General features: G+C 44.8%; 1 protein-coding gene across 4 annotated transcripts in view; it reads left to right on the forward strand.

Annotated features, from left to right (window-relative positions):
* Ube2e2 (ubiquitin-conjugating enzyme E2E 2) overlaps nt 1-27,041 on the forward strand; it is a 277,665-nt gene that overhangs the window by 8,565 nt on the left and 242,059 nt on the right. For 3 of the 4 annotated variants that reach the window (NM_001399660.1, NM_001399659.1, NM_001399661.1), the window contains exon 3: nt 10,104-10,154. The exons of the other annotated variant lie outside the window; for it this stretch is intronic. In NM_001399660.1, the coding sequence (NP_001386589.1) occupies nt 10,104-10,154 (51 nt within the window). The remainder of the gene's footprint in view (nt 1-10,103; nt 10,155-27,041) is intronic. 4 annotated transcript variants of the gene reach the window in all.

Below are 27,041 nucleotides of genomic sequence, written 5' to 3' on the forward strand. Positions count from 1 at the left end.
GTGTGTCCTTCCAACTTAGTCCTATGCACAGGCCTGAGATGACCCTTTGTAGGCCCACTGGTGAGAGTTATGGTGACCGGGCAGCAAGCCAGTCAAACCAGCTAGATGCAGGGTATCCGGCCTTTTGATGGCAAGCTCTACAAATGTTTTGGACCTCAGTCATAGCCGTCCTAGATGCATGCAGCCTATCCCTGTGTATGCCTCCTGAATATTCACTTTTTCCTCTCCAGGATCTCTTAGTACTGATGAGGGGATTACATAAAGTCTGATAACTCCAGATCTTCACCAGTTTAGATTGGAACATGACAGGGCAGGAGAAATGCTTCCGTGTCCCTTTTGCTGTTATACTCACACCCAAGGAGACTTGGCACAGTGATCTCTGTCCTCCTATGGCACAGCATAATGTGACCTGCTCCCACTAAGTGGGGCTGGGGCAGGCTGGATAAGAAAGGTCAGGAGGGAAGAAATCCACCGTTTAGGGAGGTTGATGGGTAAGACTGTTCAAATATAGATCTCATGCAGTTCCACCTCGAAACCCACATCTATCCCAGGGCTACTGATTGAGGACTGCTTCAGGAATTCAGTTAAGGGGTGAGAGAAGAGAGGGCCAGACAAGTCTGTGAGGAGCAGTCCCGCTGGACTGTCCTTGACTCTTCTGTGATCAATAATCACTAGAGATTTCTCTTATGTCTGGCTGGGAGCATCCCTATCCCCCCCCCCCCAAAAAAAAGAGTCAAGACAGATCCTGCCTTTGAAGGAAGGTGTTCTGTTAAAGTGGACCTTTCAAGTCATCATTCATCTTTTAATCCATCTACCACAGTGTTTTAGAAAGCACACTCTAGTGATTTCACGAATAAACTATGGACAGAAGACCATCTCCAAACAGGGGGAAAACTGACTTTAGAGAGGTTATCTCTCTAGAGAGGTGGCGACTTGACACCCAGTAGGAAGTAATGCAAACACCCCTACAGTAAAAGGCATCTTTTCGCTGCTTTCCAGAGAAAGCAGTCTCTTCACTGGCAACATCACTCTATTGAGCCTGCGATGGATGAGTGTCTTTCTGGGTTCCCTGATGATGGTGATGATGATGATGGTGGCAGTGTGTGTACCCATTTACAGTGGGCTTTGTGTGTAAAAAATGCTGCTTGTTTGCTAAGTGGTTTAAATAAAAACATAAGGTTTGTCGTCAAGCTTCCAAGAATGTGGGGAAATTGAGAATCGCGCGAGAAAAAGAGAACCTACCTTCATTTCCACACAGCAGCGCTGCCCCTGCCCAAGGCAGCCAGCTCACTCGTTTTTTTTGCTGTCCTACAGCTCTGACCTTGTTGCGGGAAGAAGGCTTGTCTTGGGTAGCGGAGTTTCAAGATAGGATTTTAATATATATTTAGAAGAGACGAAGAATCAATATTTAGACGAAAAGTCTTTCTAAACACCATTATCATCTGAGATAAGCGGTAGCAGGAAAAGGTTCTGCTCAGGAGAGAAGCTGCGCTTAGCACCTAGGTTCTAATGCTTCCTAGCTCTCTGTCTTGAACACGACTTATTATCTCTAGTCATACTTTCCTCTGTTTCATTGTTGGGGATGTGCTTGAGAAAGACTCAGACTGTGTAGCCAAGGCTAGCTAGAAACTTAGCATCCAGCCCAGGCTGGCTTTGAACCTGAGATCCTCCTACACCAGTGTCCCAAGTGCTAGGACTCCAGGCATGCTAGCATACCCGGCTGACTCAGTTTTCTCTTTTGCTGTGGTGAGTTCCGAATGTTGTATGTATTTTGCTTACAGTGAGCTCTAGAGAGTAGGCGCCGTCCATTAGACTTTATGCTAACTTACTGCCGTGAAGATCTCTCCTTCAGTTCTGTTTGGTGCAAATGTTGACACACTGAGGCCGCTGTCAACCTGGGGAACTTAGTGTTGTCACTAGGGCTACTCAGATGCAGTAATTAATCCATTTTGTAGTAGCTCAGGTAAAGTGCCTTTGACTTAGGGGCTCGATTACTAAGTGAATTGTAATGCCAGGATTGTTGGACTAATAATTACTATAATAAATCTACTATAATTGTAGAATTAATGTATTCTAGAAATGTTTCCTTAAAATATCTCATTTTTGAGGTATTGCAAAACAGTTCAGTGTTGAAACAGTAGCCTAGACTTTTGTCTTTTTTCGAGTCAAGAAGAAAGGGTACATCTGTGGTGCATTTGCCTTTGAGGACAGTTTTATCTAGAAGTGTAGGGTGTTCCTATAACAGTTGCTTCTCCTACAGTGCCCAGTGACGCTGTGATATTTGCAGATATGTAGTTGGACAGTTATGTGATGTCCAAAGTGATGAATGTGTAGTTTTGATTAAATTACTAGTCAGCTCCATAAAACATCTATTTTGAGGCCCTCATTGAATCGACTCTGCCTCCTTCACATTGGTATTTCAATAAATAATGAATTTTAAATCATATTTATTTCAAATTAGTTTATCCAGAGTTGATATTGTAACATTATTGGGTTTTCAGAGAAGTACCAGTTGAGGAGAAGTACTTGGTTTTCTATTGCCATTGTTTTTTTTTTTTTTAATAATTTATTTTATTTCATAGGCACTGGCGTTTTGCCTGCTTCACTTGTATGTCCGTGTGACGGTGTCAGATCTTGGACTTACAGTTGTGAGCTGCCATGTGGGTGCTGGGAATTGAATCCAGGACCTCTGGAAGAGCATTCAGTGCTCTTTTTTTTTTTTTCTTTTTTTTTTTTTTCTTTTTTTTGGAACTGGGGACCGAACCCAGGGCCTTGCGCTTCCTAGACAAGCGCTCTACCACTGAGCTAAATCCCCAACCCTGCATTCAGTGCTCTTAACCTGTGAGCCATCTCTCCGCCTCTTGGTTTTCAGCTTCATGGTTTCGTTAGTCTGAAAGGTGGATTTCAGTAGTTCTAGTGTGGTCTGTTGTGCGATGGGCTCATTGAAGTCTGCTTGTAATGACTGCATTTTGTCCTTGAAGTGTTCATTTAAAAGCTTCTCAGTGTTTTGGAGTCGGCAAGCATTTTACAGTTGATGCACACTCTTAATTGACGATGTGTCTTAAATCAGTGGTCTCCTAAAATGACAGGTGTGTGGTACTTATCAGTATTCAAACTGAATTCTAGTCTTATGAGCAATGGAAGTTTTTTTTTTTCCTAGACACTATTTTGTCATTAAAAATATGCAGTAAAATTAATGCGATGCTTTCTTGAGAATTTCTGGGAAGGAAATGTTCAGTTGGTAAGGAGTGCTGGCCTGTCTTAAGGCATACAGTCTGTGGGGATATAGAAAGTCTAGATGTGGGAGCCAGAAAGCCTCAGCAGTTAAGAGAGCCCCAGTCCCTGTACCAGGCTGCTCACAGCCTGTAGCTTCAGCTTGAGACCTGACATCTTTTTTTTTTCTTTTTTTCTGAGCTGGGAACCGAACCCAGGGCCTTGTGCTTGCTAGGCAAGTGCTCTACCACTGAGCTAAATCCCCAACCCCAGACCTGACGTCTTCTAATGGTCTCTTCAACACAGTACACACAGACATGGACATACACAGAAGTAAAAATTCAGAAAGAAGGTTCATCTTGGGGAGGGAGGTGGATGGATTTCTGTGTGTTCAAGGCCAAGTAGGGCTACCAGTGCGAGTTTGTCTAAAACAAAAATTAGGAGGAAGAGAGGAAGGAAGGAAGAAAGGAAGGAAGGAAGGAAGGGAGGAAGGAAGGAAGGAAGGAAGGAAGGGAGGGAAGGAGGGAGGGAGGGAGGAAGGGAGGGAGGGAGGGAGGGAGGGAGAGGAAAGTGCAGGCATAAAGAAAGGACTTAGTGGCTAAAGTGCTGGTTCCCTGACATCATGCCCACAGGTGTTCTTGCTGTGCTGAGGCCGGGGTGACTGAGCCAACTTTCTTGGGTGTGTCGTACATGTGCACTGTCTCATTTTCCGAAGTGTGTTCATTTATCTCCCACTCCTGTCTAATCTTATTTCCTCAGCTGAGCCTGAATGAATTATGACAGATAAGCATCCCCTTGGCATACCTTTTTTTTTTTTAAAGCACCGATAGTCTCACAGACCGTGCCCTGCACTCCTGCAACATAGCTTTACGTTATGTCAGGTAAACAGGCAAAGAGGCAAGCGTCGCTTCTGAGCCTCTACTGCACTTGCTAACTCTATCACTGAATCGGGGATCACATCATATTGGATGAGGGGAATTGGAAATACAGTCTTGAAGGTTTATGGCTAGAACAATTATCTGTTAAAAAGTCACCTTTTAATTTGCCTTACAATAGAAGTGTCTCATTCTTTCTTCTTGCTTGCGTATAGTAATCATTCTTACCTTGTAAAAGAGGACAGATAAAGCAGTAAGTGAGAATTCTGTGTGATTTAATTCACTCTTTGGGCGGTGTATTTATTTATTTATTTTAAATGTTTTATTGATTCTTTGTGGGCTTCCCATCATGCATCTCTGTTGTGCTTATCTCCCTGTTCCCTCATATCTGACCTTTGCTTTTGCAACCACCCCCCAAAATAACACACACACACACACACACACACACACACACACACACACACACACGCACACACCAAAAACAAAATCCAAACCATAGAAAAACATCTCATCATGGAAGCTTGTAGTATGTCACAGTGTGTCCCACGCTATATCCCTCTGTCCACATAATTGCGAATGTTCATTACAATGAGTAATTGGTCACTGATTTAAGGTTTCTGGCTTCTGTGACACCATCAATACTGGGTCCTCATCAGGTCTCCTCTGGTTATCTTGTTGTTGCCCTGTATAGTGGAGACCCTGTAGCTTTGGAACAGCAGGGCTGGCCCTTTCCTGTATGCTAACCATTCTCAGACGATAAAGATGTTGGGGTGGGCCAACTCACAGCCCTGGATCTGGGCCTGGGTGGTAGCTGACTGGTCAGTGACCCAGCCCTCCCTTATCCACAGAACCAGGGCGAGCTCTCTAGCACTGCTCTGGCGAAGCCATGCAGTTCCACCATTGGCAGGAGGCAATACCTGCCTGCTCTCGTACCCTCCTGACTGGCTCACCCACATCCACATCTCCACAGCCAGCTCCACTGTGCTGCCCAGTCAAGGCATGGAGCCCACACTCCTAACTGCTGAAGCTTGTGAGGGGCTTAATTCACTCTTAGTAGCCTAAAACCATCATGTAACAGGTACACTTTAAGGGTACTGATACTTAAGTATTGATACCTAAGGGTACTTAAGTATTGATGCTTGTTCATTTTTTCCTCACCCTAAGGACAGTACTACCTGTCTTCCTTAGTCTTTATTCAGGACAGAAATGTAATACACACCATGATTACAGTGTTTGGAGAATTTGAGAATTGGATTGCTGTCATTTCATTCAGCAGGACACCTTTCTGTCTAGAGAAACAGTCATGCTCTGGTAACAGTAGTTCAAATTATATTGTAATGTATTGGCTTTTGCTTAGAGCTGTCAAATTACTTTTTGAAATGAATAATTTGGAACCATGGTGGCTGGGAGAGAATTATGGGCTCTTTTGGGGAATTCTATGACAGGAAATTATGATTTACTAAATACTTTTTGGCGGTATTTTTCAAATTGGGTATTTGAAAATTCTAATAAAGTTCTTTTAGATTAAAACCAGTTTCCAGCTGGTACAAACTTGTCATCTTAGCACTTCGGAGTGTGAGTTCAAGGTCCATGACTGCATAGCTGTCCTCTGAGATCCAAGCATCTTTGGTCAGTAGTTGATAAAGGTACCCATGAGCTAAGACGGCTCAGAGCTGAAGAGCTGGGGCTGCTGTTGAAAAGATCCATTCGGTCCTCAGCGCGCACATGAGACAGCTTACAGTGACTGTAACTCGATGGTGTCCGTAAGGGATTGGGTGCCACCCTCTCCATAGGCCCCTGCACACCTGTGCGTGGGCTTACACAGATACACATGCATATACATGATTAACAACAAAAGAAATAATGTAAAAAGTCACTCATCTACCCAAGGAGAGCAGTACTTTTTGGCCATCCCTTTTCCCACATGGTCCTAACAGTTTTCATTTCTTTTTAATGTTTATTTTTATTTTTTGTGTGTATGAGCAATTTGCCTGCATGTTTGTCAGTCTGCCACAAACATGCCTAGTGCTAGAGGAGGCCCAAAAGGGCCATCAGATCTCCTGGATTGAAGTCCCAGACAGTTGTGAGCTATCATGTGGTTGCTGGGAATTGAATTCAGGGTCCTCTGGAAGAGCAGCCGGTGTTCTTAACCTCTGAGCTGTCTCTCCAGCCCTGACAGTTTTTGAAGAAATCTTGTAGATGTCTCTGTTGTATTTATATGTAACTCTAAACATACTTATTTTTATTTAATAAGCAAATAATATACTTGGTTCCTTGCTCTAAACTATTAGGATTAGTTTACCTTCCCTTTTTAATTAAAAAAATCATTATTGGTTGTCTTTATATGCTAAAGAAGATATTTAAACTTCATTTTCTTCACAGTAGTATTTCTATAGTATTTATTGGTCCCCACTTTGAAAAGTGGGGATATTAATACTTTCACTGGTGCTTTATTTCATGTTATCCCACATTGACCTGTAGCTTTTGGTTTTGTTGTTGTTTATTTTCTTTGTTTTAAGATTATGAGTTCAAGTTTTGCTTCCCTTGGGGAGTCCAAAATAGGGTCTCGGAGCCTTGGAAATTGGAGCAGCAGGTGTCTGTGAGCCACCTTGCTGGGTGCTGGGAGCTAAGGTCTCCTCAGGAGAAGTGAGTCTCCAGCAGCAGAGCCCAGCAAAGCCATCGCCCCTCTGGGTGTATCAGCTGTAATTCATTTTACATCTTCAAGGGCCAGCATCTGTGATGCTTACACAGTCCAGCCACAACCTATTTCTGTGCATTGACAACCAGCTTACAGTTGGGGTGGTCAGTGCCACGCAGAACAGCATGTTCTAGTCAAGTCAGAACATTTAGACAAACAGAGCACACAAGATGCTATTCGACTAAAATTCACCTGCACTTAAGTTTCCTTTGTACTTCATTTATGATTTTCCTACAAGGTTTTTTTTGGGGGGGGTTATTTATTTATTTTTCTGTCCTTGAGTCTCTTGTTCATTGATTTTTTTATTTTTGGTGGTACTGGGTGTTGTGTTTTATAAAAAGATAAAGAAGAAGGAATATGTCTGGTGGCAGCATGGTATGGTGTTGGGGAAGGGGTGCTTCTGCAGGCCCATGCCTGAGGGACCAGCCATACAATGAGATAGTATAGAATAGCATTTACTTAGGGCATGGGGAGGGGAGTTGAGAGGGTAGTAGAGACAGAGAAAGGCAGGGAGAGAGAGAGAGAGAGAGAGAGAGAGAGAGAGAGAGAGAGAGAGAGAGGAGAGAGAGGGCCATGAGCACATAGAGAGAGATGGAGAGAGAGGGAGGACAGAAATGGAGAGAGAGAGGAGGGTAAGGAACGAGAGCAAGAGGAGAAGAGAGGAGCACAAGAGCAAGAGACAGGGGAGTGGGCAAGCCACCCCTTTTATAGTGAGTCAGGCATACCTAGCTGTTGCCAGGTAACTGTGGGGCGGAACCTAGACGAAATGCCAACACTGGGATTCAAACCCAAGGCCTTAGATATTCTGACCAAGAGTTGTATTACAAAGCTATACACCCCCATCCCTTTTGAACATTTATTCGTATACATTCTAAAGCTTTATTTTGCCAATTACAACCTGGGCTGTTCCCCGCTTCAGGCCCTTTTCCTTGGTAGTTTATTCTCCTGCATTTTCCTCCTCCACTTCTCAGACAGGGGTGTGGGTCTGTGAGTACTCAGCCATGGTTTGCCTTCTTTTCAGGCCCTCGGTACTTGTCTCACACTTACTCATATGGAGATGGAATTACAGAGTGGTAAAGATGAAGCCATCTCTGAGTTTGTCTTTCTCAGTCTCTCCACTTTATAGAACTGGAAACTGAGGCACATAGAACATGTGCGTGTGGACAAAACTGATGTCCTAAAGTAGAAATAAAATGAAAGGGTTTTTCATTTGTTTATCAGTTTTGATCTCTGAGTCGTGCAGATTAGAGACAGGAACATTAGTTGGTGGTAGTGTTGCCTTAGCAAGTTAGTGGCAGTCCTGTGGGAGGAATCAGGTTTACTTTACTAGTTCCATTTGTTGGCTTAAAATGTACATGGAAAGTGGGCTGGCAACTTGCCACCAAGCCCCACAACCTGAGTTTGATCCCTGAATCCCTGAAACCCACAGGGTGGAAGGAGAAAACCTGGTCTTCCAGGATGTTCTCGGACCGTGTGTGTGTGTGTGTGTGTGTGTGTGTGTGTGTGTGTGTGTGTGTGTGGTGTGTGTGTACGTGTGCGCATGCACAAGAATATAGTAAAGGTTCATAAATAAATTAAAGATATAGAATTTAATAGTTTGAGCATGAATGCTTATTATTTCAATACTCTGCAAGGTACTTAAGTTAGCTGTCCCTCACACACTATTTTAATTATGAAGCTCTGTTAATCTCACTTATAAGCGAAGCTGCCTTTGAGAGTGCTTTATTTGCTTTTACAAACCCTAAGTTTAGTAAGGCACGAACCATAGTTAGTAGTGGCCTGTGGTACTCGCAGAAGGAGTGCCAGGGGTACTCTGCATGCACTTAGGCTGTTAGGTGTGATTACAGGTCAGAGTAGAATACTATGTGTGAATGGGTTGGGGGTGTAGCTCATTGGTAGTGCTGTGCTTAGCATCCACAAGTCCCTGGGTTCCATTCCTAGCAGCTCCCATCCCCGATAGCATGAGGGCACAGGCAAGTTTTAATATATTGTCTTTCTTCATGCCAGGCTCATGCAATGGCATTAAAATACTGCATGCAGTATTCAGGTAGATGCACGCAGTATTCAGGTAGAAAGCACACAGTATTCAGGTAGAGTACATGCCATATCCAGGTAGAGTACATGCCATATCCAGGTAGAGTACATGCCATATCCAGGTAGAGTACATGCCATATCCAGGTAGAGTACATGCCATATCCAGGTAGAGTACATGCCATATCCAGGTAGAGTACATGCCATATCCAGGTAGAGTACATGCCATATCCAGGTAGAGTACATGCCATATCCAGGTAGAGTACATGCCATATCCAGGTAGAGTACATGCCATATCCAGGTAGAGTACATGCCATATCCAGGTAGAGTACATGCCATATCCAGGTAGAGTACATGCCATATCCAGGTAGAGTACATGCCATATCCAGGTGTCTGGATTGAAAGGTACAGCCTCCTCTTACAGGCATGTGGGTCTCAGGTTGGAATGAGATTCTGACGTATTGGGTCAGCTAGGACGCTTGCTTGATTCAATTGACTGTGTTCAGCTTGTTGTCCGATATGAGAATGTTCTAAGACAAACCAGAAGTTAGACTTTGTATCAGAATTCTTATGGCCTCTAAATAACATGGCAGCTGTTTGTAATTAAACTAAAAACTTTGGTTAGTGCTATTAATATTTTTTTATTATCTCAACCCCCAGTTATAAAGTCCTGCAATGTATCCAGCTACTTGCCTACCTAGAAAGAAAAACCATATAAAATATGGAAAAATGGAAAAATTGATTGATTGATTTTGGCCCAAACTGAGGAGAGACTCTTCCCCAGTTTGCCTTTATCTCCCATTCATGACCAAGTGTGGATCGAGTAAAGGGCAGGAAGTGTGCAGGAAGGTTTAGCTTTAAGTCTCTGCCGATGACCTTAGGGTGATGCCAGAGCTTCGGGTTAGGGTGGGGTAGGGGTGGGGGCATTTGTCATCTTGTCCTAGGGCTCTGTTCAATGAGAGGAGCTAAACCGAGAAAAATAACTTTTTGTTTTGGAGAAAACAAAATTCTCATACCGAGGGCTGATGAAGCCCTGGTGTCTCTTCCACACGGAATGATGGCCAGAATTATTGTGGCATATAAGGTGCGCGGCCTCCTGTGACCCAGTGTAGGTCCATTGTCAGAACTGGAGTGCCTCTTTCTTACTGTGCACACTTCCCTCAGAAATAGTGTTTTCCACTAGAAGTGTATGAGTGGGAGACTCTCGTGATAAAGTACAGTGTATTGATGAAGCAGGTTAAGTGAGAAGACATTTGAACATGATTTTCCTTGTCTTCATTTTCAAGAATTCAGAAGGAGCTTGCAGAAATCACGCTGGACCCCCCTCCCAACTGTAGGTAAGTACTCGGTTTCATTTACTTGTATATTTGGTAGAAGGTACATTTGTTTAAAGAGTGGAACAGCACTGTGGCTTGAACTCGAGGAACCGGAGAACAGGGTAGTAATTGGCTGTTCACAGAAACTGCATGTAGCGAGCGTGACTGTTGGAGTGGCATTGCCCACTGTGGGGCCCTGCCCTCATGTGTGTTGGGATCACAGGGCAACGCATAGAATTACCTCTCACGAGAAGAGATAATTGTCTTGGTCTTAAATGGTGTCTTTAATGTTGTAGACCAAAAGCCTGGCTTAAATATTTGCCGTTTGATAATTACTCAATTGTCGCGTTTTGTCGTTGGTTGTTGGTTGTGGCTGACTATGGATGGATGGTTTGAGGTGGTGAAACCAAACGTTTTCTTCTTGTGACTGCATTTCCCCCGCTTTTCCGGTCAGTGTTTCTCTGGAGGAAATAAAAGTATTTGCCCAGAAGTGATTAATACACAGGCACATGGAGGAAGAAGAGAAAAGAACTTCCTGCCTGTACTAATCTTGGGCCAGCGTGATAATTGGATGGTGGCTGCTGGGCTATTTTAAGGCCTTGATTTTTGTTTTGGCGTGAGGTCAGTGTTGGAAGCAGGCCAGCATGGAGTTTCCTTGCTTTAAATTGATAGTCTCAAGCGTCAGAGGTGAGAGGGCAGATTAAAAAAATGATAGTGTTTCCCACATTGAATGCCACTGGATTTATTTAGAGCAATTCTGATTTTGTTGGCCTTATTTTCCTGTGAAAATGAACCTTTTGTAGATGGTCACATAGATATGTGGTTTGTTGGTGACTTGTCTTGGTTCAGGAAGGAAAAGTTCTGATGATGCCTCTGTATGCAGTGAATCTGTTTGTTACTTTATACGAGCATCATGCGTTGTACACAGACTCACAGGGATAATGCCGACTGTGTTAGTTACGACATTTAGTGTCTGAATCTGTCATGCTCGAGACTCAGGGTACAGTGGCTACACAGACTCACAGGGATAATGCCAACTGTGTTAGTTACGACCATTTAGTGTCTGAATCTGTCATGCTTGAGACTCAGGGTACAGTGGCCTCAGGTGACTGAGATCGACTTGGGTGGGGGAATTAGATTTTTAAAAATCCATCTTTTTCCTGGGATGCTATTTGTTTTAATAGTGTTACTCTTTTTATTAAAAAAAAAAAAACTACTTCATTATATTTGTAACCCTTTAAAAGCAACTCGTTGGTAAATGTATGAACTTCATATATCTGCTTGAATTACCATGTGTTTGATTGATTCAGAATAAATCTGTCTGTATTTCTTTTTGTGGCACTGGAGGTGAAACTGGGGGCAAGCTCCCTCCATGGAAGCATGCTCCCTCTCACTGTGCTGTTTGGTTGGTTGGTTTTGGTTTTGGAGATAGAATCGCATTGTGTAGTATTCTCTGGCCTTGAAGCTCTTTCTCAGCACTGGGATCACAGGCCAGTACCACCATGCTCAGCTTACCCCAATATAGTTCACCGAAAATGTGGTTTGCGTCTTTAGAAAGAGAAGTTAGGCGATAATTGACCTCATTCTGTTTTTGGTCAGAGTCGACAGTGACTTTGTGGTTGACCATTTTAAAAGAAATGGTCTACTGACTAAGGAGCTAACTTAAAATAATTTAGCAAATCATTGTTGCCTGTGAACCAGAAAAGGCCAGAGTTCCTCCCTGAATCTGAATTCAACTCTCATTTCTGAAGGAATCGCTTGTGTTTATTATCTCTTAATAGACTAGCTATAAAGTCTTGTCCTTTGGTGCCATGGACAGTCTGTAGTCAGTTCTCACAGAGGGTGGGAGAGTGAATGCCTGGTTCTGGTTCCGGTGACCCCTACGGGAGGGGGATTTTATCTATGGCTGTCTGGCTATGGGTGGGGGTGCCACTTTCTACCTAAGACCATAGTAGAATTTTCTGAGACTCTAGCAGGCAGTACACAGCTCTGTCTGTCTGTTAGGCTACCTATGGAGGCTCTAAGTTCTGACGCTCCTCTTAGAGTGATGGCTAGGTAAGAAATACTTGGAATCTACCGAAGAGATAGACGTTTTAAATATCATGTGGTTCTTGAGTGAAATATTTATTTTTCTCAAATTACATATTCGGTGAAGACAGCCATATTTGTGTGAGCCATTTCCAGGGGATGGTGTCTTGTACAGTATTGGCTTACTCCACTCCACCCTGTAGGTTTTGAATGAACCTAAATCGTGTTTATCCTTTTGGTAATAAGGATGAAATAGAGTGCTGAACATGTGATCTCCCAGTGACCTCTCAAACAGTTTTTTTTTTTTTTGGTTCTTTTTTTTTCGGAGCTGGGGACCGAACCCAGGGCCTTGCGTTTCCTAGGCAAGCGCTCTACCACTGAGCTAAATCCCCAACCCCTCAAACAGTTTTTTAAAAGAGCATCCACAAGTAATTTAATGGACTAAATTATTTCATGTTGGAAGTACATATTGTACCTTGAGGAAGGTAAAAGTATGTGTTTGTTTTTTTTTTAAGCTGAATTAAGTTTTCCATTATTGTTAGTTCTGCCTTAATTATAGTTTAAAGGATAAATGTTTCAAAATGATTAACTTTATAATATATCTAAGAAAAAAATTTCTGCTCATTGAATCTGTCCATGGGATTACGGCTAGGGAAAAATTATCCATCTTTTTTTAGTTAAGATTTATATATGGTATAAACTCAGAGTTCAACTCCAGTTTCTCTGGGTTGTCCAATATTTCCTGCTGAATTCTCTGATTTTCTCTGCCTCTCTCTTGTTGTTTTCTAAGTTGGTGGATAAACTAATGGAGTCCATTATGGTGTTTTCATCCATACATGCCATTATAGTTTGTTCTGACATGTCCTTCTCTCCTGCTCTCCTTCCTGTGACCCTTGCCCCTCCCACTGACTCCTTTCTCTCCCTAAATACCCCCTCCTGCTTTCAACCACATAGATTCCCTTACTCTCTCTCTCCAAGATATCTCCCCACTCCCCTCAGGATCCCTCTGTTTTGTCTCATGGCCTACAAGCCTGCATTTGCACACATACACGACTTTCAGCCTACGCTGTACTTGTGAAAGAGCACATGGTCTTTATCTGAGTCTGCACACTTTGCTGACATAATAATATCCAGTTCAGTGTATTTCCCTGCAGACGTTACTATGTCATTTTTATTAGTAGCCAAATGAAACTCCACTGATCGGATGTGTTCTGTTATCTGTCTGTTGATGGACATGCAGGCTGCGTCTTCCTGGCTGTTGTGAGGAGAGCAGCAATGTGTGCAGATGTGCAAGCCCTGCTTCGGTGCGTTGACTTTGGAAGCCTTTGGTCATACTCAAGTGTCACACTGGGTTGTATGCTACAGTTCTAGCTGTAGGTTTCCGAGGACTCTCCACACTGATTTTCCATTGTGGCTATACCAGTTTACCTACCCACCAGCAGTGAGTAAAGCTTCCTTCCCCTATCTCCTCCCTGGCATGTTTTAATGGTATTGGCCATTCGTCCTAGAGTGACATGGGCTCTCAGAGTTGTTTTAATTTATATTTCCCTGATGGCTAAGTGTATTGAACAGTTTTTTTTCAAGAGTTTATTGGCCATTGTATCTCTTCTTTTGAGAACTATATTTTTAGCATATTGGCCTGCTTATTAGTTACCTGACTTATTGTTTAATTTTTGCTTTTCTTTATATATTCTAAATACTAACCCTCTGTCTAATGTGCAGTTGGCAGAACTTTTTCATTCTATAGATCATCTCTTTACTCTGAACACAAATTCCTTTCTGATCCCATTTGCCAGTCCTTGTTTCCTGTGCTCCTAATGAATTATCTTGACACCCTTGTTGGAAATCACTGGGCTGTAACATGAAGATTTATTGCTTAACTCTCTGTTCTTTCTTAGATATATGTGTGTGCGTGTGTCTGTGTGCGTGCGTGTGCATGCGTGTGTGTGTGTGTGTGTGTGTGTGTGTGTTTTCTTATGCCAGTAACACATGGTCTTTGTAGTTAGTGTCTTAGTAGTAAACTTGAACCAGAATGGGTCCATCCCCCAGCTAGTTTGCTTCCTGCCCCATTAGTTCAGATGTTCTCAGTTGTCCCCTCTTCTGTGACAACTGCTCAGAAGCTCTTACTATATTACTGTGCTGTGAGGCGAGCGACTTAGTAGAAGAAGGGTATTTTCTAGATCACAGTTACCGAAACAGCATGAAGGGAAGTTTGATATGCATGCGCGTGTGCATGTGTGTGCATATATGTGTGTATTATATATGTATGTATTATATGTTTGTTTGTATGCATGACTGGGTATGTGTATGTTTTTTGAAACCATATTGTAGAACAAGAAATCTTGAGGTGTAAGGAGGACGCTGTGTTTGTCTGGTGTCATCCAGTTCAGAAGTCCAGTTGCTCTCACAGCGTCTTTGCCCCCTGGTTGTTGTAAGAGCTGAACAACAGTTTGTGGTGTGGAAGATTCACTGTGCATGGTTTGGTCTCTTTACTGATTGGAGCATAAGTAACTCGGTCAGGGTTACAGCGCTAAAGGAGTGATTTGGAATGAATACATTAAAGTGGTTTTTAAAAAATAATAGTTTTTATTCTTCGGAAATCTCATACTTTTACTGTGTACTACTACCCTCTCCAACTCCTCCCCACCCCCACATGTACATCCCCCTCCTCGCTTCACATCCTCTTTTTATTTTATGGTCATTAATGCCCTGTGTCCAGCTACTGCTGCCTGTGTAAGCCCACGGGCATGTGCGCATCCTCTGAGACGGAAGCATACAAATTGCCACAAGACCAAAGGAGAGTGGCTCTCCCTCAGCAGACATCAGTTGCACGTAGCTCCTCTGACAGGAGTGCGGCCCCTTCCCCATCGCTGGTGGGGCTGTGACTGTCTTGCTCTAGCACAGACAGCCATAGCTGCTGTGACCTGATTCGTCCTGCAGCCACACCCTGTCTGAAAGTCAGCGTTCCCCAGCTCTCCTCCCCAGCCACTGCCCGAACCTTGAGGGCTGACGGAGAAGACTGCCCCGAGCTGTGCACTCGGAGCTCCTTATATTCAGCACTGTGGCCAGTTAGAGGACTGCAGTGCCCCTGCAAGACGATTCTGCAGATCTGTGACTCTAAACACTTAGAGTTGGACAGTGTGCTCATCTAGCAGAACAACTGTGTACCCTTCCCAGCAACAGACACTTTGTCGGACCAGGTGGATCCAGAAGCATTACTGCCTCTGTAAAGTCCCCAAAACTGTTCTGTGCCTTTTCTGTCTGAAAGTGTCATTGTTCACATCTTCCTTTGGGTAACATTTGTCTGTTAATAAAAATGCTGCATGAGGAAGGACTGAGTGAGCGAGGCCGCTGTCCTCCTGGGCTTCGCCTTCTCCTGCTTTAAGAACACGTGAGAATGTGCTGGAAAGCACATATTCAGTGCTCACACTGGGACTGCAGCTTGTAATGGCTGGAGAACATTTTATTATTTAGTGGGCGCACACATATAACTGCATGGTATTATTTCAGGTTTATTGCCTAAGTAGTTTAGATCTAAAGTGCCGTATTACTGTGTAATGTGCAGTATTTTAATTCCCAGAGTGCCCTGTATTTTAAGCTAGCATGAAAACTGTTTTGTGTGTCTAAATTATTTCCTTACAGTGAGTATTATGTTTCCCAATTTCAGTTTATTTTTATCAACTAATCATTAATTTATTCCAGGACAAAGCTTCCTGCTGTCATATTTTATTTTAAGAACAGCGAAGATTTTGATGTTTGCATTTGTTATTACAACTTTTCTTTCAGACAAATAAAATACAAATTTACTTAAAACCGTGAAACTGAATAATGGGCTATTCAAGTCTTTATTTGTGTGCGAGCAGCCATGTGTCCTAACGTCTCTGTGTTGGTTAGTTTCTGCTAACTTGACAGAACTAGAGTTAGTTGGGATGACTGAACGTTAGCTGAGGAGTTCCCTCCGTCAGATTGGCCTGTGGGCTTTCTCTGATGAATGATTGATCTGAGAGCCTCCCCACCCCCACCCCGTGAGCAGAGCTACCCAGGCAGGTGGGCCTGCTCCCTGTGAGAAAGCAAGCTCAGCAGGCTAGTAAGCAGGGCACTTCCGCGGTCCTGCGCTAGTTCCTGCCTCCAGGTCCTTGCCTCGAGCTCCTCCTATTCTGGTCTTCCTCAGTGATGGACTTGTAAGTCACATAAGCCCTTTCCTCTCCCAACTTGTGTTTAGAACGATTCCGTGCCAGCCACAGCAGTCTAATGAGAACAGGCACATCTGTGAGCTACAGTCCATCTGGTGCTCCAGTGCTAGCAGGGAGATTCCATGCGCTCCTAACTGTGAAAGAAGAGATATGACCATAACTCGAAATGGCCAGAAGAACTAATCCTCACGAGAGGGCCTCTGCCTTGGTCTGCACCTCTCCTCCTGAGCCCTGTTGCTACCTATTCTGGTGCGTGGGCTCGGCTGTTTTCTGGATGTGGCCACTCGGTTCCAGCTCCTTAGTCATTTGCTGTTTCAGATCTCTGTGTGCTGTTGGTTTTCAGGATGGATGGGAAGCAGGGAAGCACGATCCTCACAGAGGTATGTGATGCTTCCAGCCATGCAGGCAATGGGCATGCATTGTCAGAATTTCCCCGTTTAATCTCTGTAAGGGCTGGTGAGGTCAGTATTAGTTTTAGACATAGTTTCACAGATGAGGACAGTCCCCAGGACCACCTACGATGTGGCAGGCCTAGGCTTTCATCCTTGGTGTCTCTGACACCTGAGCCTGCTCTGACGGCTGTGCTGTTCCGTAGGCTTGCCATGTTATCATGCACTTTTATTAGTAATAGAACTGTGTGCAGGAAGGCCCGCAGCAGAGTGGAATGCCCCGGGAGCTGCTTGTAACCGACAACCAGAGGAAGGTGACAGAGTAAGCTTCGGGCACTGAAAGGAAGGGTTGGTCCAGAGCTAGTCCAGGAAAGTGGCTGAGCTCCCCACTGCTTCGGCAGTGGGCATTCTGGTGTAAGGCTCAAGTTTGCCAACATGGACAGGCTTTGGTGGTCTTCAGAGGGGCACTGCATAGCCCAAGCCCACAGAAGCAGCTCCAGATAGAATGACTGAAAAAGTAGGTCCATGTGGGTTTTTGGTCCAGGCTCCCCAACCCCCAGAGTAAGTCAGGCTTCATGGGGCAGGAAGTGGTGCGTGTGAGTTAGCATGGTGCTCTCCAGCTTAAGGTAAAATGATTTGTCTCCCTACTAGGTTTTTATACATCACTTCAGCATCTGCCCTGCACCGGCCTGGACAGGCAGCTGGTGCGGAGGAAAAAGGACAAACTTCTATTTTAAGATTGCGAAGACAAAGAAATTAAATTTACTATTATATCGAATTGTTGGCAAACCCCGTGGAAGGTCGTACAGTTGATATAATAGGTTGTTTAGCTTTTCGGTGATGTCTTAATATAGTAGAACAAAACCTGTACAGTTTGCTGTAAAATTACATACTTTGTGACTGTTCAGAGGCCTGTACCATTCCTGGGTCGCTTTAGTTTCATCTTAACCTTTGCTGAAGAATTTCACCGTTCTTCCTGAAGGCCAGATGGATCCGAAGACCAGATGATTGGCGGATTCATTCCGGCCCTGCTATGCTAGATTAATGGCAAGTTAATAATTCACTGTGAAAACAATAATCATGATAGTAATCAGTGGTGATGGTGAAAATAAGCAGTATTTAAAAAAATGCTGTGTTTTTTGGACTGTAAACCCCATGTTGAGTTCGAACAGTATTCTATTTTACATATGAAAATCAGAGTCTAAGGAGCCTCTGAAAAATATGCAAGAATAGGCGTTAAAGCCACTTAATACATCCCCAAATGATCATTTGTAGTTACCCTTGCTAGCTTTGTGTCAGCTCGACACAAGGCACAGCCATTTGGAGAGGGGACTTCAACTGAGAAAATACCCCACCAGCCTGGCCTGCGGGCAAGGCGTGGTACACGTTCTTGATTGGTGACTAAAGTGGAAGAACCCAGCCTACTGTGGGTGGAGCTTCCATGGGCCGGTGGCCCTGGGTGTCGTAAGGCAGGATGATCAAGCTACGAGGAGAAGCTAGTGGGAAGCACTTCTCCACCCCTCCTTGGCACCGCCCTGTAGCACTTCACACCTCCAGGCTCTGCCTTGAGCCCCTGCCACATCCCCTCAGAGATGGAGTGTGGCCCCTTAACTGTGAGGTGAGATAAGCTCTTCCCTACAGGGGAAATGGTGTTGCTTTTGGTCATGGTGTCAGTCACAACAATGGACACCCTAAGTAAGAAAGTAGTTATCTAAAATTAATGTTTGGCTGTCTTCAAGACACGTGTGCCCAGGTTCATCCACCTTCTGAGAAGAAAGCCATTCAATAGCCGTCGGATGTTTGAGCTGACTCACACGTAGGTTAGTGGGATAGTTAACCGAGAGGATGCTGAACAGAGAACGCTTGTCTCCATGCTCAAAGTATTCTTTCATTTTTCCAGTTTGCCATCATTTTAAGTGGTAAGCGGTTCTCAGTGGACAGCTTGTCACACAGGAAAGTCCGAGTAGGTTTAAGGAGGTGTTGGGGATTAGGAAGTGTGCTATAAGTTGTAAGATGGTGGCATGTTCAGAAACCACCAGTACCGCTAGGAAAGGAGCAGGGTAATGAGGTGGTTTTAACATTAAGTTATGCTGTGTGCTGGTCATTCAGCCGTGAAGGAGAAACAAGGAACCTACAGCCTCTGTGGTGCTTTTGTTTCAGCCCTGAAAACTGACCAGTTGTTTCAGAACAAGGCAAGAATGAACAGCAGAAAGGGGCAGAGTCAACAGATCTCACGATGGCTGTGAAGGAAAAGACGGATTAGTTCAGGGTGGGACTCCATTTTTGGTGGATTAGGAGGCTCTTCATTCTCCAAGTCTTTTCTTAAATAAAGATTTAAAGGAGACGGTAGAGAGGACTGTAAATGAAGAGCCTCACATGCTGACATCCAAAGCAAACACATGGCTGTAGCCAGAGCATGGTGTCCGCCTCGGGCAGTTATGAGACTGCAGAATGTTCACGTCTCATCCGGAGTAATGACCTGGAGACTGTGTGCCCAACTTTGTGTCACTTGCAATGTCCAGCATAGTGGCAGTGCTCTCTGAGTGGTGCTTGTACTGTCCTGTTTAGGTGGTAATGACAAGCAAAAGGGCCTCTCTGATGACAGCAGAGACATCCTCCTGCCCCATGCTTAGTTTCTTAGTTCATGCTCAGATGCAGGGAGAGGACATCTTTCCATATTTAAGATGTGGGAAGAAATCTGATGTGGCTGTGTCAGAGGGGTGTGGGGGTGACAGTGTGGGTCAGAGGGGTAACAGGGTGGTGTGTTATGGGTCAAAATGAAGTTGCAAAATGGGGTTGGGGCCAAATAAAGCAGCAAAGAGGATTCAAAGCAAGCCCTGAAACGATAGCACTTTGTGAGGAAACCAGAGCAACCAGCTATCTTAATCAGGGTTACTATTGCTGTGATGAGACGCCATGACCGAAAAGCAAATTGGGAGGAAGAGTTTATTCAACTTCCCCTTCCACATCAAAGTCCATCGGTGAAGGAAGTCAGGACAGGAACTCAAACGGAACTGCACCCTGGAGGCAGGAGCTGCTGCAGAGGCCATGAGGGTGCTATTACTGGCTTGCTCCCCATGGCTTGCTCAGCCTGCTGCCTTTTAGACCCAGTACCACCAGCCTGGGGATGGTACCACCCACAATGGGCAGGGCTCCCCCGCTAATTAAGAAAATGCCCTCCAGCCAGATCTTATGGAGACATTTCCTCAGTTGAGGTCCCCTCCTCTGGAATGACTCCAGAGCAGCGACCAGGGAATATGAGGAAAGCCAAGGCAGGTTGCACGAGTTTGAGACAAAGTACACAGCTTTTACTGAATATCAAACCCCTCGAAATTCTCCATGAATGAGATATTTAAGTAACTAATAAAGCAAAATAGCATGGTAAGTACTCTCTCTCCTCAGCCGTCTGCTTGCTTTGATGTCAGGAGTGGCTGTGTTCATGCTACCTTATTGAAGCAGATTTTATAATTGGGCTCAGGAGGGAAGCACTCCCATTGGGGAGCAGAGCTCTCCATCTGAGTCCTGACCAATCAGGCTCAGGGGCCTAAGAATGCTTTTAAGAACTCGTAGATCATTTCCCTCTGTGGACTGAGCAGACCTGGTTGGATACATATATATCATTATTATAGTCTTTTTCTAATAAAGTGTTTTCCCTGTACAGAAATTGTTGCTGGTAGCCTATCAGTTACATATACATGGCTGGCTCTCATCTCTAGAAAATGAAGTTAAGCTTTCACTTAGAGAGAGAGAGAGGGAGAGAGAGAGAGAGAGAGAGAGAGAGAGAGAGAGAGAGAGAGAGAGAGAGAGCACTATTAGGAACGTTCTAAGTGCAGGTTAAAATGCTGGCTTAAGTGTGCTCTATGGGCAGCCTCTCTGTATTCTTACTCCTGCTTGTGAGACAGAAGCCAGATAGGTTGAGTGGAGGCCAGAAGTCTTTGCACTGGTAGACTTCCAGGCCTGCCTCAAGTACCATGTCCATGTGATAATTCCGTCGGTGCATAGGATACCCATGGCACCTGTCACTGTGAGATAGAGGCAGTGTTACACAGTGGTGGCTCCTCAAGAGACCGATGCGCTGTTTCTGTATGTAACCTGGTCTAGATCCATGGCTTCCCAGGACTCGGCTTCTTTGTCTGTAAAATCCCATTGGGTTGCTAGAGGATGACATGAGTTAATGTTTGCAAACTGCTTGTTAATTTTGGCGTTGTTTGTGAGGTGTGAATGCGTGTGCTGTCTGATGAAGGCAAGCCATGTATTCACGATCTTAATATAGCATCATGTGTCTAAAAGACACGTTGTTTTCTACGTTATGAGGTAAGAAAGGCCTGCACGTTTTGCTCTCTCTAAGGCAAGCATGACAAGGCCTTCGGTTGTCAGCATCTTACCGTAAAGGCTTTATACTTACCGTCTGCATGGGGACAGCTAGCTCACCAGCTGCACTGAGAACAATGGAAGGAAGGTGATTAGGGAATCCATTAGGCAGAATTTACGATTTTGTCATCACATTAACTCACTGGGTTTTTCATGTTTATAAAACTCATTAATTGAGGTTATGTTTATTGTCAGCTGAATTTTTTTCCCTGAAACATAATTTTATGTTAATTAGACTGTGTGATGTACTTTGCTTCGTCCTTACAAGTATGTGAGTCATTTTGGTCCAATATTTCTTAGCAGAGTATAGTATGTTCAGGAGGACAGAGTTTTAAAAGACAAGCTCCTGTGTAAGTAAGCACACACACATACACACCCAATGTATGCAAACCGTGTCCTTCATTTATTTGTTGGAATGTCTTGAGAAGGAAAGTTAATTTCAATCTCTCAGACACTTTGTAAGTGGACAAAGATTTAATTTTTTAAAAATGTCTTCCAGTTTATTCTTTGATGATATAGTTCAGTGACCGTCACGATATTCTGTATTCATGGGTAGCCTGGCATTTTCACTGCTGTGGAGATAGAGAGTGAGTGTGCAAAACAATCTCAAAATTTTTTTGTTGCACTTGGAGGAACTTATTTGAAACAATTAGAGGAAGATATTGGGAAGCATGCAGATATATGTTATAGTAGTAAGAAACTTCGTTTTACCTATTTACTGAAAACCCAGTGGGCATTTTCTTTCCTTTGGTGTAAAAACCTTTGGACTTTGGGACATGATCTGGCAATGAAGCTCAGGAAGTCCTATCTAGTGCCTGCTTACGTCATAGTGAGCTAAGGTGAGGTATAGATATGAGTGAACTGCTTATGTCATAGCGAGCTAGGGCGATATGTAGATATAAGAGCAAACTGCTTATGTCATAGCTAGGGTGAGGTATAGATATAAGATCGAAGTCTTCAGAGTTTTGGACAGAGCACATGGAGTGCTAGCAATTAAAAGGAACAAACTGCTAAGGACTAGAATGACCATGGGGCCTAAACTGTCCTCAGGAAAGCCAGGGTCTTTTAGAGGTCGGCGTGTAGGGTTAATGGGGTGGCCGGGAACGGGACATTTTTAATAAGGCAGAAAGGACATCCAGTGCCTTTGGGAAGAGGAAGTGTTCTATCTGGGTACTTCCGTTAAACAACCAAACTATATCAAGGTCTGAACGTTTGTATTTCTTCCTTTAAGATGTGTTTTCAATGAGTCTTACATTTTCTTCTTTCCACAGTCTCAAGTGTGGCATCTTCCTAGTTTGTTTAGGACTGTGCTGTGAACTTCACCTATTGATCAGTCTCAGAGCTATTGAGACACTAAAGTTCGTAGGCCCTCCTTAAGAAGGGACCTCATACTGCTGTTATTTGAAAACCAAAGGATTCAAACTCATAAAATCCACCCTTCTAAAGTATCTGATTCAGTGTTCCCCAGTTAAAAGTACTCACAAAAATGTGTATATGACATCACTGTTACTTGGAAAACATTTCCTCACCACAGAAAGAAATGAGGTCACCCTCAGTCCAGCCTCAGAGCATCTCCAGGATGAGACAGCCTTCTGCATCTGCCTTCTCTAGCTTAGACTGATACAGCATTCAGTTTTATAACACGTGCTAGATAGTGAGGTGACAGTGATGTCTCTGTTAGGTTGGGACCTTTGTGAGGAAAGGCTTTATTTCAGCTTATAGCTCGACGTGACAGTCAGCCATTGAAAGAAGTGGGGCAGGAACCAAGCAGGGCAGGAACCTGAGGCAGGAGTTTGATTTGGGAGAATGCAGCTTACTCCCCCCTCACTCCCCGCCATGCCCCATCCAGGACTCTCTTCCCAGGGGTGGCATGGCCTCCAGTGAGCAGGGCCCTCCCACATCAGTTGTTAATCAGGAACGTGGGGGCATATTTTCAACTGAGTTTCCCTTCTCAAAGGACTTGAGCTTGTGTCACATTGACGTAAGACCAGCCAGCACCCATAAGAGGACTTAAGTGGAGGAAGATAGGGAGAGGGAAGGTAAGACGAAGTTTAACTCAGTAAGTAAGAAGCATGTGTAAGCATGGCACTGTGCCAAGTGTGCCAGGTGGTAAGCAGAGGAGTCCAAAGGTCATGCCAGGGCCACAGAGTCGCTCAGACCTGCCCAAGCTATGAAGGTCCCAGGTTCAATCCCGGTCATTGCAAATGAATGAACAAATAAAAGGTAATTGAAGTGATTAATAATAATGGTAGTATGATAAAGGCCAGCTGGTGTTTTTTTTTTGTTTGTTTGTTTTTGGTTGGTGATGTAGGTTTCGAGTGGAAAGGATGGTTCTGTCTCTGTGATATGAGAGCCTAGGCTGGCATGGACTTTACAGCTCTCCTGCTTCAGCCCGCCAGGGTCTCACAAGTGAGAGACTCCTCCACAAGTGGCATTCCTAGCCCTTCCTTTCTTTCCATTTTGAGGTAGGCTCTTGCTAAGTTGCCAGAGTTGGCCCTGAACTCATTCTGTAGGTTAGGCGGGACTTGAACTTGTGATCCTCTCATCTTAGTGAGACAACTACATGAGATGATAGTTCTCTGCCACCAGACCTGACTTTTGTATCTCTTTGAAAGCACATGTCTCATTTCTGTGTAGTTTTCCTAGGCTGAGGGTTTAGGTCCCTTGACTATTGAATAGAGTAGTAAATTTTGGGGATTCTGGGACTGGGAAATAGGAGTCTCAATAGTCTCGTGCTTGCCGATTGTGTCACACGTAAGGTTACAGGGATTTGCTAAACGTTCGTGGACTGCATGGCTAAACGTCCCTCAGCCCCTTGACTTGTCTCTCAGTTTTCATTCTTGAGTGGTAGTTCTTACAGGGCCTGTAGCTGTGCTCGCTTGTGAGTTAGCCGTTTGAAAGCATCTCTCTTCCCTGTTTGATAACGACCCTGTGTCTGTCAGCGACTCCTGTTCTGTATTTGTAACTGTTGCAGAGTCATAACTGAAGGACACAGCCCTAAACTGACAAAGCATGGGAAATGTGTGGCTGGGGTAGATGGGGCTGTGTATTTGGTTAGCCGTCTTGGCAGTTTGCCTGAGTTACCGCTCTATTGCTGTGAAGACTCACTGCAGCCGAGTGTTCAATGTGTAGAAGAGTTTATCAGTGCTTATAGTTCTAGAGGTAAGAGTCTATGGCCATCATGGAAGGCGGCACGGTAGCAGGTAGACAGGCATGATATGGAGGCAATAGCCAAGAGCTTACTTCTCATCCACAAACACAAGGCAGAGAGCGATTGGGAATATAATGGCTTTTGAAACCTCGAAGCCTTCCTCCAGTGGCTCACCTCCTCCAGTAAGGCCACACCCTTAATCCTTCCTAAAAAGTTCTAACAACTGGGGGCCAAGCATTCAAATGTATGAACCTATGAGAGTGATTATCATTCAGTCACCACACCTTGCGACTGTATTAACTATCGATATGCTGAGGTTTTTTAAACCATACTATCCTTAGAAGTATTTGTTAAAGGTGAAAACCTATCATTGTTGAGTAGCCTTGTACCCGTGGAGCACTACGTCCATGCCAGTTTTGAGTCTGCAGAGCTTACTCAGTCTACAGTGAAAACCACATTCAAATCTGACAGAATCTGTTGGCATTTTATTTCTAATCATTATAATTTATCACAGGGGTGACCTGAACCTTTCGTATTGTTGAGTAATGATTTAGCCTATTTTCTCCGTTTGCTGATACTCATTTTTTAATTACTCATGGAGTGAAATTATTCTGCTAGGATGTCTTAAGAGTTCAGTGAGGGTTTTAGTAGTGCTCTGGGAGTTTTATGATGGGGCATTACATTGATGTACTAACTGAAAGTTAATAATGGAGAAAATGTGTTCTATCGACAAGTCAAATAGATGTTAGAAGTTAAGGTTTCATTTTATTGATTAGACGTTATTTTTGTTTAGCTGTCTGTAAAATAAACTGTCATCTAAGATTTAGCCACTAAGTATAGCTGTCTACTGAGAACTTCATTTACATGTCTAGTAATGCTTCAGACGTCACCAAGCGCAAACCGAAATCCCCATCTTTGTGACCCATAATCCCCTCGTATATTTGGTTAGTAGTAAATCTGTCTTTCCAGTTAGGCCAAAGACTTTGGGGTCATTGCGGGCTCACCAGTGATTTGTCCTGAGGGCATCCTGGAGGTCATTCATGCCCTAGTCCGTGCGCCCAACCAAGGTTGCCAAGCCTGCGTCTCTTCACACTCCAGCCTTCTGCCAGCCCATCTCTTCGGCCCTGCCTTGGGAACACTCCTGGATAATGGGCCAGGGCACCTGCAGTACCATCAGGCCTCCCTGCTCTACCGTCCTCTGCACAGCCTCGGCACGGCAGCTGTACCAAGGCTTCTGTGGTAAAAGCCGGCAGCAGCTCAACTGCCCTTCAGTCACTGTGGCCTACTGACATTTGGCCGCTTACTTACCTCTGTGCTCTTGGGCAGTCTCTCTCTCCTCCTGTCCTCTTACCTGTGCATCCAAGGGGCCCTTCTGTCCTCTTCCCTGTGTGTCCAGAGGCCCTCCTGTCTCTTCCCTGTGTGTCCAAAGACCCTTCTGTCCTCTTCCCTGTGCGTCCAAAGGCCCTCCTGTCTCTTCCCTGTGCGTCCAAGGGGCCCTTCTGTCCTCTTCCCTGTACGTCCAAAGGCCCTCCTGTCTCTTCCCTGTGTGTCCAAGGGGCCCTCCTGTCTCTTCCCTGTGCGTCCAAGGGGCCCTTCTGTCCTCTTCCCTGTGCGTCCAAAGGCCCTCCTGTCTCTTCCCTGTGCGTCCAAGGGGCCCTTCTGTCCTCTTCCCTGTGTGTCCAAAGGCCCTTCTGTCCTCTTCCCTGTGTGTCCAAAGGGCCTTCTGTCTCTTCCCTGTGTGTCCAAAGACCCTCCTGTCTCTTCCCTGTGCGTCCAAAGGCCCTTCTGTCCTCTTCCCTGTGCGTCCAAAGGCCCTCCTGTCTCTTCCCTGTGCGTCCAAGGGGCCCTTCTGTCCTCTTCCCTGTGTGTCCAAAGGCCCTTCTGTCCTCTTCCCTGTGCGTCCAAAGGCCCTCCTGTCTCTTCCCTGTGCGTCCAAGGGGCCCTTCTGTCCTCTTCCCTGTGTGTCCAAAGGCCCTTCTGTCCTCTTCCCTGTGTGTCCAAAGGCCCTTCTGTCCTCTTCCCTGTGTGTCCAAAGGGCCTTCTGTCTCTTCCCTGTGTGTCCAAAGACCCTCCTGTCTCTTCCCTGTGCGTCCAAAGACCCTTCTGTCCTCTTCCCTGTGTGTCCAAAGACCCTTCTGTCCTCTTCCCTGTGTGTCCAAGGGGCCCTTCTGTCCTCTTCCCTGTGTGTCCAAAGACCCTTCTGTCTCTTCCCTGTGCGTCCAAAGGCCCTCCTGTCTCTTCCCTGTGTGTCCAAAGGACCTCCGTCCTCTTCCCTGTGTGTCCAAAGGCCCTCCTGTCTCTTCCCTGTGTGTCCAAAGGCCCTTCTGTCTCTTCCCTGTGTGTCCAAAGACCCTTCTGTCTTCTTCCCTGTGCGTCCAAAGGGCCTCCTGTCTCTTCCCTGTGTGTCCAAAGGCCCTTCTGTCCTCTTCCCTGTGCGTCCAAAGGGCCTCCTGTCTCTTCCCTGTGCGTCCAAAGGGCCTTCTGTCCTCTTCCCTATGCATCCAAGGGACCCTCTCCTGACTCTCGCCTCATCGTGGATTGTTCCTTCCCTGTATTGGTGCATGATTTCCCTCGCCTCCAGTCCTTCTTTAAATGTCACTTTGTTCAGGCCTTCTGGGACCCTCTGTTGTTTCACTCTGTTCTTTGTTTCATGAGGATGTAACACGGGACGTTTATCTGTCATGTTCATCTGTTGTTCCGTGTATTCTGTGTCCTCCTGGGTTCTCTTCAGTTTAGTTGGACTAGGTCTGGAACATAGCAAGCGTTTGGTAATCTG

This window comes from Rattus norvegicus, chromosome 15 (genome assembly GCF_036323735.1).
Source record: "Rattus norvegicus strain BN/NHsdMcwi chromosome 15, GRCr8, whole genome shotgun sequence".
Classification (NCBI taxonomy): Eukaryota; Metazoa; Chordata; class Mammalia; order Rodentia; family Muridae; genus Rattus; species Rattus norvegicus.